Below are 18,697 nucleotides of genomic sequence, written 5' to 3'. Positions count from 1 at the left end.
GTCACCAAGAAATTTTTTATTTCTAATACCATTACACTTAATACCAGCACAGGTACATGGATCGTCCCCTTCACATGGCATTAAATTGTCACCCACTGATCTCAAAGGAGTACTCGATACTTTATTGCAATATTCAATTTTTTTTTCTTTTTTTCAGAAAGGCATATACATCCCACAGCTTCCCAAAACTTAAGATTTACATACTCTAAGCTCAGAAGGGAATAGTCAAAATTCTACGCCCGACTCATAGCAAAGACTCAAGAATTAAGCTAGCCTAAGTCTCATCTCTAGAGCATTTTATAGTGTAATTAAAATTTCCGCACAAGCAATTTCTAAGCATGCAAGACATCACATATGATCAAGACTACTAGCCAAGAAATTATGCAAATAAACTCATCACAAGAAATTAACTTGGTGTTATATACTTTCATGAATTATGCAAATGCAAACTAAAAAATTAAAAATAAAAAAAAATTACTAAAAAAAACTACATGCTCTAATCTAATGCAACTATCATGAATTTCCTAAACTTAAGACATGGCAATATACAATTTTTTTTCTAATTTTTCTAATAATTTTTTTTTTCATATATAATTTTTTTGGATTTTTTTTCCATTCATTAAGAACTCATCCCCACACTTAAATGGTTCATTGTCCTCAATGAATAAATTAATAATAATATAAATTCTATGAAAATACAAAAAGAATAAAGTAAAAATTATACAAAGAAAGGTTAGAAATACTCCCCTAGTGCATAAGCACGAAGTGTCGCTCAGGAAAAAATGTGAAAAATAGGCTCCATTTAATTAATATTCCAGCTCCAAGATGGCTCCAAATACTAGATTTTAGGAGTTTTTCTCAATGTCACAATTGCCCAAGTGGTTGTGTAGCTGCACTTAGAAAACAGTTGCTTGGGTTCGATTCTGTCCTTCAACTTAATTTTTATAATTAATCAGCTGGATTCAGTGTAACCTATTTGCAGTAGTACGCGAAGCAGAGAAGCAGCATGGACTTGGGCCTGAATCAGTTTGGCGAAGCAGAGAAGGAGCATGGACTTGGGCCTAAAATGAATTGGCCCGCTGGACTAGTGATTGTGCTGCTGGGCATTAAACCAAGATATGCATGGGCTCATACACTTGAATTGGACACCGGCTGAGTAGAGTTAACAAGCGCAAAAAATATGTGTTGGACAGTAGAAGAAAACGCCCGTTCACATAAAACAAAACGCTCGTCTTCAGCTACTGTAATATCAGTGTAGCGCGCAAGAAAAAGACCGTAGGAGGACGCCCAACTTACAAATGCTGAACGGCCATCTTGAGGTTCTGCGCTCTTTTTTTTTATTATGTAAATTCTCTCTTTTCTGAAACACTTCACACAAAAATTATCAAGGCATCTTATGGGAGTAAAATATAAAATACAAATAAAAATTTCTAATCTAAAAAAAATACAAAAATTAGAATAAATATTACTAACCTTAAAATCATGGGTTGCCTCCCAAGAAGCGCTTTTTTAAGGTCTTTAACTCGACCTCCTCAAGAATTATTCTGACGAAGGGGCAGAAAGCAGAATCTCCACCTTCTCATCAATTGGCTCACCAGCTTTGTAATGTTTTACTCTTTGGCCGTTCACCTTAAAAGTCCCACCAGTTGTATTCCATAATTCAATGGAACCATATGGATAAACTTTTCGAATTTTAAATGGGCCAGACCACCTGGAACGAAGCTTACCAGGAAAGAGTTTCAATCTTGAATTAAACAAAAGAACCAAATCACCTTCATTAAATTCCCTGCGCAATAGACCCTTGTCATGCCATCTTTTTGTCTTCTCCTTGTAGAGCTTAGAACTTTCATAAGCCTCAAAACGAAGCTCGTCTAGCTCATTAAGTTGAAGAAGTCTTTTCTCACCAGCTGCCAGTGGATCAAAATTTAAGCTTTTAATGGCCCAAAATGCACGATGTTCTAACTCAACTGGAAGATGACAAGTTTCCCATAAACTAGTCTATACGGAGTTGTCCCAATAGGAGTTTTAAATGCAGTCCTATACGCCCAAAGTGCATCATCAAGTTTCATAGACCAATCTTTCCTTGATTTTGCAACCGTCTTCTCCAAGATGGTCTTAATTTCGCGGTTAGAGATCTCAACTTGACCACTAGTTTGAGGATGATAGGAAAGGCCTACCTTATGATGTACTCCATATTTTTTCAACATAGCTTCAAAGCGATTTTCAAGAAAATGCTTTCCTCCATCACTAATTAGAATCCTTGGCACTCCAAATCTAGGGAAAATTGTCTTCTTGAAGAATTTGCTCACAACACGGGCATCATTAGTGGGAGTTGCAATGGCTTCGACCCACTTAGAAACATAGTCAACAGCGAGTAAGATGTATTTGTTCCCAAAAGATGACGGGAATGGTCCCATGAAGTCAACTCCCCAAACATCAAAAGGTTCCACTTCGAGTATGTTGTTTAGAGGCATCTCATTTCTCCTCGAGATATTTCCAGTTCTTTGACAACGATCACATGAGTGAACATAGAGATGAACATCTTTAAAGAGATTTAGCCAGTAAAAACCGCATTGAAGAATCTTTGCAGCAGTTTTAGTAGTACTAGCATGGCCTCCACATGGTGAATCGTGACAATGTGAGATTATAGAGGAAATCTCACTTTCTGGAACACATCTTCTAATGACACCATCTGCACAAGATTTATAGAGAAAGGGATCATCCCAAAAGTGCTTCCTCACATCATAGAAGAACTTCTTTTTCTGCTGAGATGAATACCCATGAGGAACGGTACCACTAGCCAAATAATTAGCTATATCAGCAAACCAAGGAACATCTATCCTTGCAAGAGAAAATAGATGATCATCAGGAAATGAATCATCAACTGGAGGGTCTTTTGTACAATCACCATCAAGAACAAGACGCAAAAGATGATCAGCAACTACGTTCTCAGCCCCTTTCTTATCTTTAATTTCTAAGTCAAATTCTTGAAGAAGTAGAATCCAACGAATCAAGCGAGGCTTTGCATCCTTCTTGTTCATCAAGTATTTCAGTGCTGCATGGTCAGTGTGAACGATAACTTTCGAGCCAACAAGATATGACCGAAATTTTTCCATAGCATACACCACTGCTAGCAATTCCTTTTCCGTTGTTGCATAATTCATTTGAGCTCCATCTAGGGTCTTGCTTGTATAATATATGGCATGAAGCTTTCCATCCTTCCTTTGTCCTAAGACCGCACCAATAGCTTGATCACTAGCATCACACATGATTTCAAATGGCAAATTCCAATCTGGTGGTTGTATGATTGGAGCAGAGATAAGAGCTTTCTTTAACCTGTCAAAGGCCTCAACACAAGCATCATTAAAAACAAAAGGGACATCTTTGCCTAAGAGCTCAGTTAGAGGGCGAGCAATTTTTGAAAAATCTTTTATAAAGCGGCGATAAAATCCCGCATGACCAAGAAAACTTCTTACACCCTTCACCGAGGTTGGGGGTGGTAAGCGCTCGACAACCTCTACCTTAGCTCTATCGACCTCGATGCCTCTGTTTGAGACAACATGACCCAGAACAATTCCCTCTTGTACCATAAAATGGCATTTTTCCCAGTTTAAAACTAGACTAACCTCCTTACATTTACGAAGCACCTTTTCTAAATTATGCAAACAGATGTCAAAAGATGTTCCGTAAACAGAGAAGTCATCCATAAAAACTTCCATAATATTTTCAATAAAATCTGAGAAAATTGCCATCATACAACGTTGAAAGGTTGGAGGAGCACCACATAATCCAAACGGTAGTCTACGATATGCAAACGTACCATATGGACATGTAAAAGTCGTCTTTTCCTGATCATTCGGATGGACGGGAATTTGAAAGAAACCTGAATATCCATCCAAATAACATAAAAAGGAATGTTTTGCCAACCTTTCAAGCATTTGATCAATAAAAGGGAGAGGAAAATGATCTTTTCTAGTGGCCTTATTCAATTTACGATAATCAATACACATACGCCATCCAGTTACAGTTCTAGTAGAAATTAACTCACCCTTATCATTTTTGACAACGGTCATTCCTCCTTTCTTTGGAACTACTTGTACAGGGCTAACCCACTTACTATCAGAGATAGGGTAGATTATACCTGCATCAAGAAGTTTTAAAACCTCCTTTTTGACTACCTTCATCATATTAGGATTAAGTCTCCTTTGAGGTTCTCTAGAGGAGGCATGCTCGTCCTCAAGAATGATTTTATGCATGCACAAAGATGGGTTGATGCCCTTAATATCATCAATGGTGTACCCGATGACACTTTTATATGTTTTTAAAATCATGAGCAAACGCTCAATTTGACTGTCATCAAGCTCAGCATTGACAATAATAGGATATGTACTATTAGGACCCATAAACACATATTTTAAAGATGCAGGAAGTGGTTTTAGTTCTACCTGAGGAGGCGTAGAACTCTCCTTCACATCTTCATGGCTTAGTACATTGAGATGAGGTTGCATGACTGTTGGTGTTGCATCAAGAAATTTCGTATAGTCCGCACACTCTCTAATTTCAGCATCAATTTCTCCCAAAAGAACAGCTTGAAGTGGATCATCACATGATAAAGTGTTGATTTTGACATTGATTGCTTCTTCTAGTGCATCCACCCTGTTTACAGTTTCATCCATTGAGGGATGACCCATTGAGTTCTGAAGCTGAAATTCCATCTTCTCCTCTCCCACTTGAAAAGAAATCTTTCCACTTTTCATGTCAATAATAGCACCAGCTGTAGCTAAGAATGGTCTCCCAAGAATGATAGGAATATTTGCATCTTCCTCCATCTCCATGATAACAAAATCACATGGGATATAAAATTTTCCTACCTTGAGAGGAACATCTTCAAGTATACCAAGAGGGTACTTCACAGTCCTGTCTGCCAATTGTAGGGATATACACGTGGGTTTCAGTTCACCCATTTGAAGATTTTTGCAGATTGACAATGGCATTAGACTTACACTTGCCCCAAGATCACATAAAGCTCTTTTGATCTAAACATCACCAAGTTTCACAGGAATAGAGTAACTACCCGGATCAGCTAGCTTCTTCGGAAAAGTATTTTGCAAGATAGCACTACACTCTGCCGTCAATGAAATAGTAGAAGTCTCTTCAATTTTTCTCTTTCTTGACAAAATATCTTTAAGGAACTTTGCATAAGAAGGCATTTCAACTATAGCATCCATGAATGGAATGTTAATATGCAACTTCTGTAGTATGTCAAGAAATTTACCGTACTTCTTCTCTAGCTTAGCTTTTGCCAACCTTTGTGGGAAAGGAACTGGTGGCACATATGGTGTAATAGGAACAACAGGTTCTTTCTTTTCTTCTTCCAATGCCTTTTTCTCTGTGACAATTTCAGACATACTTCCCTCACCATCTTCTTGAGCATCCACAGTGCTTTTGTTCACTCTTAACTCTGGCTCTTGCAATTCCTTGCCACTCCTTAAAGTTACAGCATTGATATGACCTTTTGGTGGTTGTTTAGTTTGGCCAGGAAGTTGGCCTTGGGACTTTGTAAGTTGATTCAATTGTAGAGCCATTTGAGCCACTGAAGTTTCTAGCATTCTGTTTTGAGCTTGCATATCCCGATTGATCTGTGTCTGTGAAACCATAAATCCCTCTAAGAGAGATTCCAAATTAGATTTCGGTGGTTGAGCTGTTGCATTCTGACACTACTAGAAAAAGTAGAATAGACATCGCCCCTTAGACATCGGTTGCTCTTGCAGCCGATGTAAACAGTGTTTTCCACATCAGTTTTTAACGAGCGATGTCTTTTGTTAATATAAACATCGGGGTTTTAGTCAAACCGATGTTATAAGTCTGTTTTAAAAAATTAACAAGCGCGCCTTCCCCGTTTTTCCCCCTTAGCCAAATATTTATTCCCTCTTAAAAATTCCCCCCTGTTTTTTGCCTTAGCAAAATTTCCCACCCCCGCTCTTTTCTTTTCAAAGTGCATCTTGTAATTAAAAATAAATAAAAATTATAATCAAAAACATAAAACTTAAAACATAAAACTTAAAACTAAAACATAAAAACAAAAACATCAGTCTCCTCTCCTCGCTCGTCACTCTCTCTCTCTCTCTCTCTGGTCGGAGCTGCTCTCTCTCTCTCTCTGGTGGAAGCGCTCTCTCTCTGGTGGAAGCGCTCTCTCTCTGGGTTGTCTCTCTAGCTCTCTCTGTCGAAGTTACAGTCGGGAGTTCAAGGTTAAAGGGTTAGAGTTTAGAGCTAAGTTGAAGGTTATAGGGTCGTCGGAGCTCAAGTCGGAGTTCCAATCGGAGTTCAAGTGGGAGTTTAGAGCTAATTCGGAGGTTAAAGCTTGAATTGGGTAAGTTTTAAACCCTAATTTTAGAATTGGGGGTTTCAGTTTGAAACCCTAATTTTTAAATTTGTAATTAGTTGAGTGATTGTTCTTATTGTGCATGTTACAGAGCATGTCCTAATTTTTAAATTTCTCATGTTGCAGTTCAGATGTAATAATATGATGTTGAGCATATTATTGTTGTTAGTAGTAATTTTATTGAGCATATTTTCATGTTTTCATGTTAATCTAAGTTTGAATTTTAAGGTGGAGCTGGCTGCTATGTGGTGGCCGCAAAATCTTGTACAGGTCTCGCTTTTCAGGTATTTTGCAAGTTACAAGTATCTCAATGTTTGTGTTAGGGGTCACCTGTTTTGTTATAAGGAAATAAATTTTAATAAACAAGTCACTTTTAAGTCATTTTTGAATTAGTCCTAATTTTTCTGGATATCACAAGGGATCTTGTTCAAAACTTATATTAGCTTGCACATAAAGGCCAATTGACAAGAGAACAAGTGTATAACTAACATAAAAACTACATAATTGCTCATTATCTTTTTCTGGAAGGTAAATTGAACTTCCAAGTTAATCTTACATTATCTTTTTGGTGAATCAGATTATACTTTTTTCAATACCCTATATCTTGTGGTTTTGCAAGTTTGTGGAGAATATCATGGAAGAAAATTGCTTTTGTGATGTTTTCTTTTAGTAAATTTTGCTCATTTTGATTTGAAAATATTATCTCTAGTGGTGATTTGTTATTGCTTTTGTTTAGTAATTTATAATGTTTCATTGTTTGTGTATGCATACCTACATAATTGGATATCTTTCTTGAGCAACTACCCTGTTATATAATCTAACTCACATTTACAAGGTCTTAGAGAACTATGGCAGCAGAGCAAGTCCGTTTTCCAAAATAAACATATGGATGTGCACACAAGGCTTATGAGAAAGTACAAGCAAGTTCCAGAATGGTGGTTCGCTTGCATTCTCTTGACAATGACAAACATTGTAGCAACCATATTTGTATGTGAATATTACAAAGCCCAACTCCAGTTACCATGGTGGGGTGTCTTGCTAGCATGTGGTATTGCCATCTTTTTCACCCTACCTATTGGGATCATCACTGCCACGACTAATCAGGTATCACGCCATCACTCTATGTAACATTTTACTTATTGTGCCCTGAAAGTTGTTTATACATATTTAGATATACTTATAACGCATTTGCTGCGGTAGACTTGTAAACAGTGATGGGCCAAAATAGTTATTAACAAAATCAATACAATTTTTATAGTCTGGGATTATTTTACCACCATCTTAGCTGCAAAAGATATATTTTAATGTTTGCAGTATATAGTAATTACATGTAATTGCTTCTTGCCTGACCGAGTGTGTACATTCTAAGTTTTTATGAGAGATCAGCTTTTATCTATGAACACTTAATATTCTTTAAGTTAATGATATTAAAATTGTTTTTACTCCTAATTCTTTTCGTCATCCACAGACTCCAGGCCTGAATGTGATCACAGAGTATATCATTGGTTACTTGTATCCAGGTTACCCTGTGGCTAATATGTGGCTAATTCATCAGCACATTGATCTATACATAACGATATTATTATTCAGGTAGTTAGTTCTCTATTATCAGCATTGGTGCATTTAGGAACTGCATGGTGGCTAATGAGCACTGTGCCAATTATATGTGACAGGGCCTTGCTTTCCCCAGCCAGCCCATGGACGTGCCGAGGCGATCATGTGCTCTATTTCGCCTGCATTTTTTCGGATATTGTAGCTAATACAGTTAGAAAAGATCATGGATGAATGTCAAGTAGTAGTAGTTGATGTTGATGGTTTAGTATTACTATGTTGGGATATATTAGTGTGGATGATATTTGAAGATTAGTGGATGTTAATTTGGATGCTCGTGGATGTTTGGATGTATACTAGAAGTTGATTATTTGAATGTTAATTTGGTTGTTTGATTTGCAGTATTTTGGTTTTGGTAATGTTTTTGGCACCTCTTTTTTCAAAATTTGCATAAAAAAGCAGGTAATCAGACATCATTTATTACAAAGCAACCGATTTTAAAAGGAAGTAATAATGTTAAATTAATATGACTTTACACAACAGTGTAAAAAAAGGAAATGATGTTATTAATTTTCATAGACATCAGTGCCTTCTACAGAGACATTAGTTCTAGCTTAAGAAACGATGTTAAAAGCTCTACTAACATCGGTTTATTTCGAAAACTGATGTGAGAGATGTTAGTAACATCACTTTATAAGGAAAATGGAAGATTTTTGCTTGTCTTGCATATCTTTAAATTGATAAAACTATCATATTATAGTAATATATAAATTATAGATGTGCATTAAAAATTTAACATCAAGAGATAGATATCAGTTTACAACTGAAAAAACGATGTCATTGTCATCTTTTACATCAGTTTAAAACCGATGTTAAATGGGGGGACCTTTAACATCGCCCACAAAGACATCGTTTTTTGTTTTTCATAGACATCGGTGTTTAACCGATGTTTATTGACGTTTTTCTAGTAGTGTGAGATGATCCCTGTTGAAAACCTGGTGGATGAGAAAAGTTATTTTGCGGAGGGTTCGCCTGATTGTTCTTGTAAGAGAAATTTGGATGGTCCCTCCAACCTGGGTTGTACGTGTTGGAATAAGGATTATACTGTTGCCTTTGATTTTGATTATAAAGGGCATTTGCTTGCTCCATAGTTGCATCAGGTAAATTGTTTTGACAAGCATGTTGATTGTGCCCTTGTACCCCACAAATTTCACAAGAAGCAACGGTAGGTGCAATTTTGGCATCTAATTGCACAATCTTCTTAACAACTGCTTGCATAGTAGTATTGAGCATGGTTATAGAATCAACCTCATACTTACCACCCTTCTTAGATTGATTTCGATCACTGTACGGATAGTTATCATTAGACGCCATCTCATCCAAAAGAGTTCTTGCTTCATCAGTACTTTTTGCCATAACAGATCTGCCAGATGCAGCATCGATAAAGATTCGAAACTCTTGTGTCAACCCATTATAGAATGTTTGGATCAGCAACCAATCAGGAATTCCATGGTGAGGACATTGTCTTTGGAGACGTTTGAATCTTTTCCAAGCATCATGAAGAGATTCATCATCTTCTTGACGAAAATTAGATATGTCATTCCTTAGCTTGGCAGTCTTCTTTTGGCTAAAGAATTTAAGTAGAAAGGCCTTTGCTAAAGCATCCCAAGTAGTCGGAGGAGAAATTGGTGAAAGGAAAAAAAGGTGCAGGAGCTCTTTTGTTTTACTTCAATTTGATTGTGTAGCAGCAAGCCAACAATGCTTGATAGTTGATACTCCTGTAATATTTATTAATGGTACCTAACTTAAAACTTTCAAATATTGATATTAATATATATTATTATTATTATTATTATTATTATTATTATTATTATTATTATTATTATTATTATTATTATTATTATTATTATTATTATTATTATTATACATACCCGCACATTTGGAATATATGCATATAGATGAAGAGATAGATTTAGACTTATTGTATCGAAGATTGGTATACAGCGAATCAGTGGTACTAATAAGTCATAGTGCAACAAACATTACTGATTCTTGTATCTCTATGTTTTTCATGTGTTTAGCTTCACAATTGCTCACGGAGTATTATATTGATTAATTAATCTTCTGTATTCAATAGCTCATAGAATTATTATATTCAAAGAATGAGATCAAACTCCAACCCCTTATTTTTAATGGTTAGGAACTAAAAAAAGCCGACGAATCTAAAATATTTACTCGATTAATAATCAGGAGTTAAATCTGTGAAGTTATTTATATTTTTAAATTTATTTTCAAAAATATGGTTAAAATTATATATAAGATTTTGATCAAAATATATTAGTTTTTTAATTTGTAAAAGTTGCAATTGAGAGTGCATTCGTGATTACACACCGTATTTTCAAAACAAAAATTGTATATTGAATATATTTTTAAAAGATTGTTATTTTTTGACGTATGATCATTAGCTTTCAACAAGGGAACAATTGCATATTGCGAAAGTTATAGGATAGTTTAAAATGATTTTGCAGTTGAAATGCCTAAAATAAATAAATTGTTTTTTTTTTTTTGTCACAAGATACTTTCTCGTATAAACGAATGTATCAGAATACAAAGCTGCTGCCAGGAGTTCCTTTCGTTCAAGAAAGTTTACCATCTAACCCTCGGACATGCAAAGATGACCGGGGACGCTTAGACAATAAATCTTTAATGTTCGATAAGAAAACACCCATAAAAGGTCCCACTTCTTCCTTCCACTCGCGTGTCCTGAAAAAATACAATAAAATAAAAGAATATAATAAGTTCATACATACAATAAATAATCAAATTATTTAAAACGAAAAGGAAAAAGTCAACCAACTCATGATCAGAAAATAAAATGAATATGATATAATTTTTAAGAAATAGGAAAAATAAAATTAAAATTTATGTAAAACAAAATATTAAAACATCTACACCAAAGAGATAATGAGATCTCTTTGGTTAGATACATAAGAAAATAATACAAAATAAAGAATAAATCTCATCAAAAAATAACTAACTGATATCTCAATAAATTTTTAAAATATAAATAAGAAAATTAATTGAAAATATAAAACATAGCTAACATATATCTACTAAAATATAAGACAAAATTTTGTCAAACAAATGTATCACGATTTTAACTAATCATCAATATTAGGATAAATATAAATTTGGTATACACCAATTAAACAGTCAACCATTAATGGTGCAATAATACCTCATTAAGGCACAATAAAGCCATCTTTTATGGCCCCCATGAATAATAGAATTCAGGTACAAAATCAACATTAAAGATTATCAATTAATTTTCTAATGAAGACACAAAAATTCAAATTATAACACATAGAAAAAGTCAAATTCTAAAAAAACGAATTTTAAAAATGTCAAACTTGCCATTCAAAAAAAACTAAAGTTAAGGTCTACATTACTATATCCCCAAACAATATCCAAAATTATAAGGAAAACTACAAACAAGCAACAAAATTCGTCAATCAAACTAATCTAATTATACCACTCCCCCTAATTAAGTCACCACCTCCACCACTGCTATCCAAGAACTACAAACAATCATCACGGACACCAGAGAAAAACTAAAAACCATATAGTTCTATGTGCAACAATCAGAATTAAAAACCCTTAATAAAACACAAACCCCTAGATCACCAATTAAAAAATCAAAACAATTACAGAACTATCCATCACACAAATCAATAATTTTTCAAGAAGAATCAAGAACAGAAAAAGACAAAACAAGATAATCAAACAAAAAATAAATCTACGAAACTGAAGGTGAAAGAACATATATTCTAACAGATCACACAAGAAAGAATCCACCTTTGCACATGATTATACATACAAAGATCGGTATCTATTATCTGCACATAACCACATCAAGAACCGTGTATACACACCAAGAGAACAAACAAAAATGAGTAGAAAATGCATACTCTCCCCCGGAGCACACCCAGTAGCTATTGAAGGTATCTGAGAATCGGAAGGGTTTTAGAAAGAGAAAAACCCTGATAGTGCAGATCATTTGAGAAAACATAAGGCGAAGATGGGATTGCGCGCTTGAGTCCACTGATTTTGTGTTTATTTTTGCTCCTGTAGAATTTCATCCTGCTAGTATTGTTTTTACAAGGATGCTTGTGTTTTAGTAGGGTTACATGAATATGGCCGAAGCACATAAAAAATTATAATATTTGATGCCGTTGATATTTAAAAACGCATAATTGTATACAAGATTGCTCCCACGCACTAGTGTTAAGGCTGATGATCAAATGATAACACTTGAAGAAGACTGATGCAAGAGATTGATATAAATAAATTTGATGACATTGTAACCGACAAAAATAGTTGAAGATACATTTTTTGAAGTTTTTTGTTTCTGTTCCTTTTTCTTGGACAAATAAATGATTTTATTAACATAAAATATTTAACAAAAAAATATCGGAACCTAGTCGGGACAAACTCCAAAACTATGTGAAACAAAGAATGAGCTAAACAAGTATTCAAGTATTACAATGACATCTAGACCAATCCAACCTACATCAGTTTTGAAACTAGTAGCATTGACCTTCACATAAGCATCATATGTAGACCTGGCAAACAGTTCGTGTCGTGTACTTTCGTGTTTTCATGTACTGAACTCTAAATCCAAACCCGAACTGTTTCGGTTTCGTGTATCAGTTCTGGAACACGTATGACAAGGCTGTCGTATACCTATTAAATAATAATTCTAACAATTCCTCCTAACAATGTAGCAGGGCAAGTCAGAGTCGATCCCACAGAGACAAATGTGTCAAACACTAGTTATTTCTGACCAATTTTAACTAAGCAAGGAACACAATAATATTTTTGAGATTTATTAAACTAATTATATTAGAGCAATTTAGGATTTTATCAAATAACTAAAAACATCCAGAATTAAGTATCCCCACTAGCATGAATCAATGCAATTACGACTCCCAACCCCAACTAATCAGATATAATACTCAAGAGGAAAGATGCGCCCTATAAAATACCATTAATCTCTTCCGAGTATTAATAGCTTCTCTAAATATACAATCAAGCCTATTTCCATGATATCATGCAATTTAGAGACATTAAACACAGCATCCTGGCTTTCTAACAATTCATTCTACCTATTTCCATGAAGAATTTCATGTCCTTATTGGATAAATCACAACCATCTAAATCCAACTTCCGATGGTAAATAGATATTGGTTCGAACAAATCACATAATCATACCTGACATGCAATTGCTAATTAACACAACTCAATAAGCAAGAGCAATTAAATAATCAATTTGGGGTTGGGGGAATCATGCATCTATCATAGCTAGGGTTCAACTTAACCCCGGATTATAAATCTACTCACTCATAATTAAACTAACAAAACACAAGTTATAATAAAAACACATAATTTAACTATTATTGAGAATAGAGAAACAACCTTCAAGCTTCAAATCTTGAACAAGAAGAACATTAAAAGTCTCCTCTCTTCTCTCTCTATCTCTATGTATGTATCTCTAATAAAAACTAATTGATCTCTAAAATAAAAGTATTTTAATGCTTTTATGAAATTACAAGGCAGTCTCCGAAACCGAATAGGAGTCTGTAACTAAAATTCGCAGGTCTGTTTTCTCCACAGTTTCTGGGCTTTTCCAGTTGGGTTTTGGATATTGGACCATCTCTGAATTAAAGTGTAAAGCATAATGTAACGTAACTGTAATTACGATAACTCAACACAACTAAAGACAGGAAACAATACGTAAGTATGATACAGGAATCTACAGGTTGGAGATTCGATACGAACAGACAAAGACAATCAAGATATCTGAGACAAGCATCCGTCCACTGAAAGAAGTTCATTAATATGTTCAAGCCTCAGTGAAGAATAAAGTTCAATGTGTCTGCTATCAAGATTGCCTGAAGATCAAGTATCAAAGACCAGAAGATTCCAGTATATTTGATTTGATTATTTATAATCAAATTTATCAAAGCAACACCTAACCCGGAATGACTGATCAAGTATATTATCAAGCAAAAGAATTCAAGGAATTATTTCAGTTCAAGTCGTTCGTGAACCAGACCAGTGCACAGGACGTCAGGACGTTCGAAAGTATTCAGTGGATTCGTTCAACAAATTAATTGATCAAGTCAATTAAGCTGCTCCAGAAGTTATTGCCAAAAGATATTAATTAAATATGTTTATATATATATATATATATTAATTAAGTCACTTGAATTAAATTAATTCAAGTAACAAACAATTAATTAATATATATATAAATATGTACATATTGTGACAATGAAGCGCAAGTTCACTAATTGAAGTGAATTTGCCCAAGGCAAATACACACTTACACTGTATCCCTGAAGGCGCAACATTTGACTTAGTCAAATGTTGCGCATCCCCCTCCCTTAGAAAATTCTAAGTACTCACTCTATGCACCATGGGAAGCGCAGCTTTTGACCAAGAGTCAAAACACTAGTTTTCTGTATTGAAGACTAAGTAAAACTACAGGGGAACAAGTATTGGCGCATAGTTTGACCATCAGAGAAGCGCAACCTTTGACTTCTCTTCTGAACAGACTATTAGCGCAAGTATTGACCTAAACTGGCGCAAACTTTGACTCAACTGTGGTACAAATTGAAGTGCCTTAATATTTTCTAAGTAATTCTCACATACAGTGGAACACTGGAAGCGCAAGGTTTGACCAGCGCAAACTTTGACTTTCCTTTGGCGCATGTTCAGCTTAATTGAGTTAGTTTCTATTTTGGACAATTCATTTTAACTACAGTTAAAATGAATTCGTCCAGGACGAACTCAAGTCGTCCAGGACGAACTCGTTAACCATGGTTAGATTTTGTAAAGCCTATAAATAGAGCCTTGTAGTTTCATTTGAAACTAACTACACACTTTGTAAGTGCACACACTATACACATTCTCGAGAGTTCAATTAGAAGATCGTATTTATCGAGAGTTTGTAATAGAGTGATTGTAGTCTCTGCAGCCGACACTTGTGTTGGAATTTGTAGCACCCGAGGATTATTTCTAATACAAAGAATATTCCCCGACTTGCTGGAGTTATTTATTTACGATTGATTTAACATGGACTGAAACAGATTATCCGCAATTAAATTAAATCGAAGAAATTGGTACGACGTATTCAACCCCCCCCCCCTTCTACGTCTGATTGGACCTAACAATTGGTATCAGAGCTTAGCTGATCGATATACAGATCTGAGATCCGTAACCAATCTGAAAAGCTAGCTGTCCGTACAATCGTAATTTTATCTGATAACAATGTCGACACACAAGTTAGGAATCAAAGTACCTCCATTCGACAAGGATGACTACAACAACTGGAAGATGAAGATGTTGCTGTACATCAGAGTTGCTAATCCCATGTTCATTGGGATTCTGGAAAATGGTCCATTTGTGCCTATGAAGATTATTCCTGAATCTGTTGAAAATGGTGCTCGTATTCCACAGAAGTCTGTTCCCAAAGAGAAAAGTGAATACACTGACACTGATAAGGAATATGTTGCACAGGATCATAATCTGCAACTCATAATTGTTGAATCAATGACCAAGACAATGACACATCTGATACTAAGTCTGAAAACTTCAAAGCAGATGTGGGACACTATTGAGGCATTGATGGAGGGATCTGAAGAAGTCAGGGAAAACAGATACGATATGCTAATTGCCAGATATGAAGCATTTCAGGCAATACCTGGAGAGAACATTTCTCAAATCTACGAGAGGTTCATGTTGTTGTTAAATGAACTCACCCTGCATGGAAAGACTTATCCACAGAAAGAGATAAACAGAAAGTTCTCATTTGTGATGCCACCCCATCTAGTTGTTAAGACAGAGACCATCCGGGAAAGAAGCGACTTCAGGACTATGACTTTGGAAAAGCTGTTTGGAAAACTGAAGACGTTTGAGATGGAACTTGAACAGAGAAAGATTATATATGGTGGTGGATCAACAGAATCCAAGAGTATGGCCTTACAGAAGACCACTGCACTGATTGCTGATCAACCATACTTTGGTTATCAACAATTAGTTGAATATGGTATCAATGATCACACTGTTGCTCAGAGTGATTGTTCATCCATCAAAGCTGACTATCCTTCTACCATTACTGAGATTGTAGAAGCTGAAGTTGATGAAGTTTCTGAAGAACCGGAGGATGAGTTCTACACTCAAGAAGAGCTGGAGCAGCTGGAAGATAAGTCAATGGCTTATATGGCTGCAAGGTTCAAGCATATCAAGTTCAGGAAGAACCCCCGGTACAAGAAAACTTCAGGGAACAAGTTTCAGGGTAAAGGAGGATACTCAGGCTCAGGGTCAAAAACTACTGGCAGTTTCAAACCAAACATGTATGACAAGAGCAAGGTCAGATGCTACAACTGCAATGACTTAGGGCACTTTGCAACAGAGTGCAGGAAACCCAAAGCAGCTCCTGTCAGAAGCAACTCATATGAGAAGAAGAATTCTTATGAGGATCTGAAGAAAGAGAATGAGAAGCTGAAAGCTAAGTTGGAAGCAATGGTGGCCAAGCACAAAGGAAAGGCTTACATTGCTGAGGGAAAAAGCTGGGATGACACAGATTCTGATGATGAACCTGTCCAGAGCAATTATGCATTTGCATTAATGGCTGACACTGTCGAGGAATCTCCATCTCAGGTATCTCCTGAAATTTCTGTTGATGACATGACTACTGCTGATTATAAAAAGACTATAAATGAACTAGGTCAAGAGATGTATAACTTGCACACTAGTTTGTTAGCTTCAGAATCAGATAACAGTAGTCTCTCTCTAAAAATAGCTAAACTTGAAGAAAAAGTAGATGAATTGGCTTTAGAGAAACTCATGTACACTAACCTTAAAGATAGAATTGCTTATCTAGAGAATAAGGAGAAGTGTAGTACAGAAATTGAGGAGTCCCTTAGGTCTCAGGTTGCTGACCTAGAAACTAAGCTTAGGGCCTATCAGAATTCTGCCTTTCTACAGAAAGAGATCTTGGATAGTCAAAGGGTTGATAAGAAGGTTGCTATTGGCCTTGACTATAGTTCTTTGGAAAGAGCTAAAAGAAAGAAGAGAAAAGAGAATGAAGGCATATTTGTTTCAGCAGGAACTGAGAATGCTCCTGAAGGAACAAATATACCTAAAATTCTGAAGAACACCAAGACCCCTATCTTTAGAATGGCTCAAACAGAACCTCTGATAGAAGAAGACCTTGTCATCAAGGAAGAGTTGAAAAATGAGGAAGTTGTTAAGCCTCAAGTAAAACAGGAATCACAAGATGTACCTTCTAATCCCCATGTCAGAGATGACTCAGATAAAACTGGATTAGGAAGTACTAGTTCCAACAAAAAGAAGAACAACAGGAATGGCAAGTTAGATCCTAAGAACACCAACTCTAGGAATTCTAATGCTAGAAAGGTTTGTAATAATTGCAATTCTACTAATCATCTTACTCATGCATGTAAAGTGATTAAAGTAGATAATTCTGTTTCTAGCATGCCTAATACTGTTAACATGAATGCTGTTCATTTGCCATGTGGTAGAGTAGGTTGCATGCAATGTGCTATGAATATGATGTCTGCATGCTTTACCATGTTGAATGCATCTTTTTCTGCACCATCTAACATGAATATGAATATGCCTGCACCTTCTGTTGCCCCTGTGGCAAAGACTGCTAGTCCTTCTAAGAAGAAGGAAACTCCCAACTCCAAGTCTAAAAGCACTTCTGCTAAGACTAAAAAGGAGAAGAGTCCAGTCACCCCTGAACAAGCACATGTTAAACCAGTTTCTGTTGATAATCCTGTTTCTACTAAATCACCTGGACCCAAGAACGTCTGGGTACCAAAGAAAGTTTAATCCATTTGTGAATGCAGGGCACAGGAAAGAAAAGAAAAGTTGTGTGGGTTCTTGATAGTGGTTGTTCAAGACACATGACTGGTGAAAAGTCCCTGCTCACAGATGTGGTGATGAGAACCGGCCCAATTGTAATCTTTGGAGATGACAGCAAAGGTTTTACAACGGGATATGGTAAGCTGAAAGTTGGAAATGTCATAATTGAAGATATCTCTCTGGTGGAAGGACTCAAGCATAATTTACTAAGTATCAGTCAGTTCTGTGACAAAGGATACGACGTAATCTTTCAGAAGGAAGTTTGCTTAATCCAGAACCGGAAGAACAAGGATCTTACACTCCGTGGTGTAAGAAAATCAAGTTTGTTTATAGCCGACATAGACTCAGCAAGTAAGGGGGAGGTCAAGTGTTTCTACACCAAGGCCTCTGCTGATGATAGTTGGTTATGGCATCGGAAGCTCTCACACTTGAACTTTAAGACTATGAACTCTTTAGTCAAAAGGGAACTTGTGAGAGGTTTGCCACAGAAAGAATTCTGTCAAGAAGGACTCTGTGATGCATGTGAAAAAGGGAAGTCAAAGAAAGCATCACACAGGAGCAAAGGCATGACTGATATTGGTTCACCCCTTCAACTGATTCATATGGATTTGTTTGGACCAGTCAACATTCCTTCTATATCAAGGAAAAGATATGCTCTTGTGATCGTCGATGACTACTCAAAATACACATGGGTATTATTCTTACATTCAAAGGATGAAGCAGCTCTCGTCATCATTGATCATATCAAGAAGATTGAAAAGGAAGCAGATCTGCCAGTAAGGGCAATCAGATCAGATAATGGAACAGAAT

The 18,697-nt window shown here is 35.8% G+C and overlaps 1 protein-coding gene, 1 long non-coding RNA gene and 1 other non-coding gene across 3 annotated transcripts; 1 reads left to right on the top strand and 2 right to left on the bottom strand.

The window, feature by feature from the left end:
- Positions 1-5,036: 5,036 nt before the first annotated feature.
- LOC108198051 (uncharacterized) lies at positions 5,037-5,657 on the bottom strand. The gene has a single exon (XM_017365831.2). The coding sequence runs from the start codon at positions 5,655-5,657 to the stop codon at positions 5,037-5,039; it is 621 nt and encodes a 206-aa protein (XP_017221320.2).
- A 3,780-nt stretch (positions 5,658-9,437) lies between these two features.
- LOC135148561 (small nucleolar RNA R71) lies at positions 9,438-9,544 on the top strand. The gene has a single exon (XR_010286641.1). It is a non-coding gene; the product is annotated as a small nucleolar RNA R71 (small nucleolar RNA).
- A 940-nt stretch (positions 9,545-10,484) lies between these two features.
- Positions 10,485-11,975, bottom strand: LOC135148353 (uncharacterized). Its single transcript, XR_010286461.1, has 2 exons — positions 11,902-11,975; positions 10,485-10,696 (listed from the first exon to the last, which is right to left on the bottom strand). It is a non-coding gene; the product is annotated as an uncharacterized LOC135148353 (long non-coding RNA).
- Positions 11,976-18,697: the final 6,722 nt, after the last annotated feature.

Source organism: Daucus carota, chromosome 8 (genome assembly GCF_001625215.2).
Source record: "Daucus carota subsp. sativus chromosome 8, DH1 v3.0, whole genome shotgun sequence".
Lineage (NCBI taxonomy): Eukaryota > Viridiplantae > Streptophyta > Magnoliopsida > Apiales > Apiaceae > Daucus > Daucus carota.
Note: the sequence above shows the minus strand (reverse complement) of the source record. Positions and strands in the feature narration are given on the sequence as shown.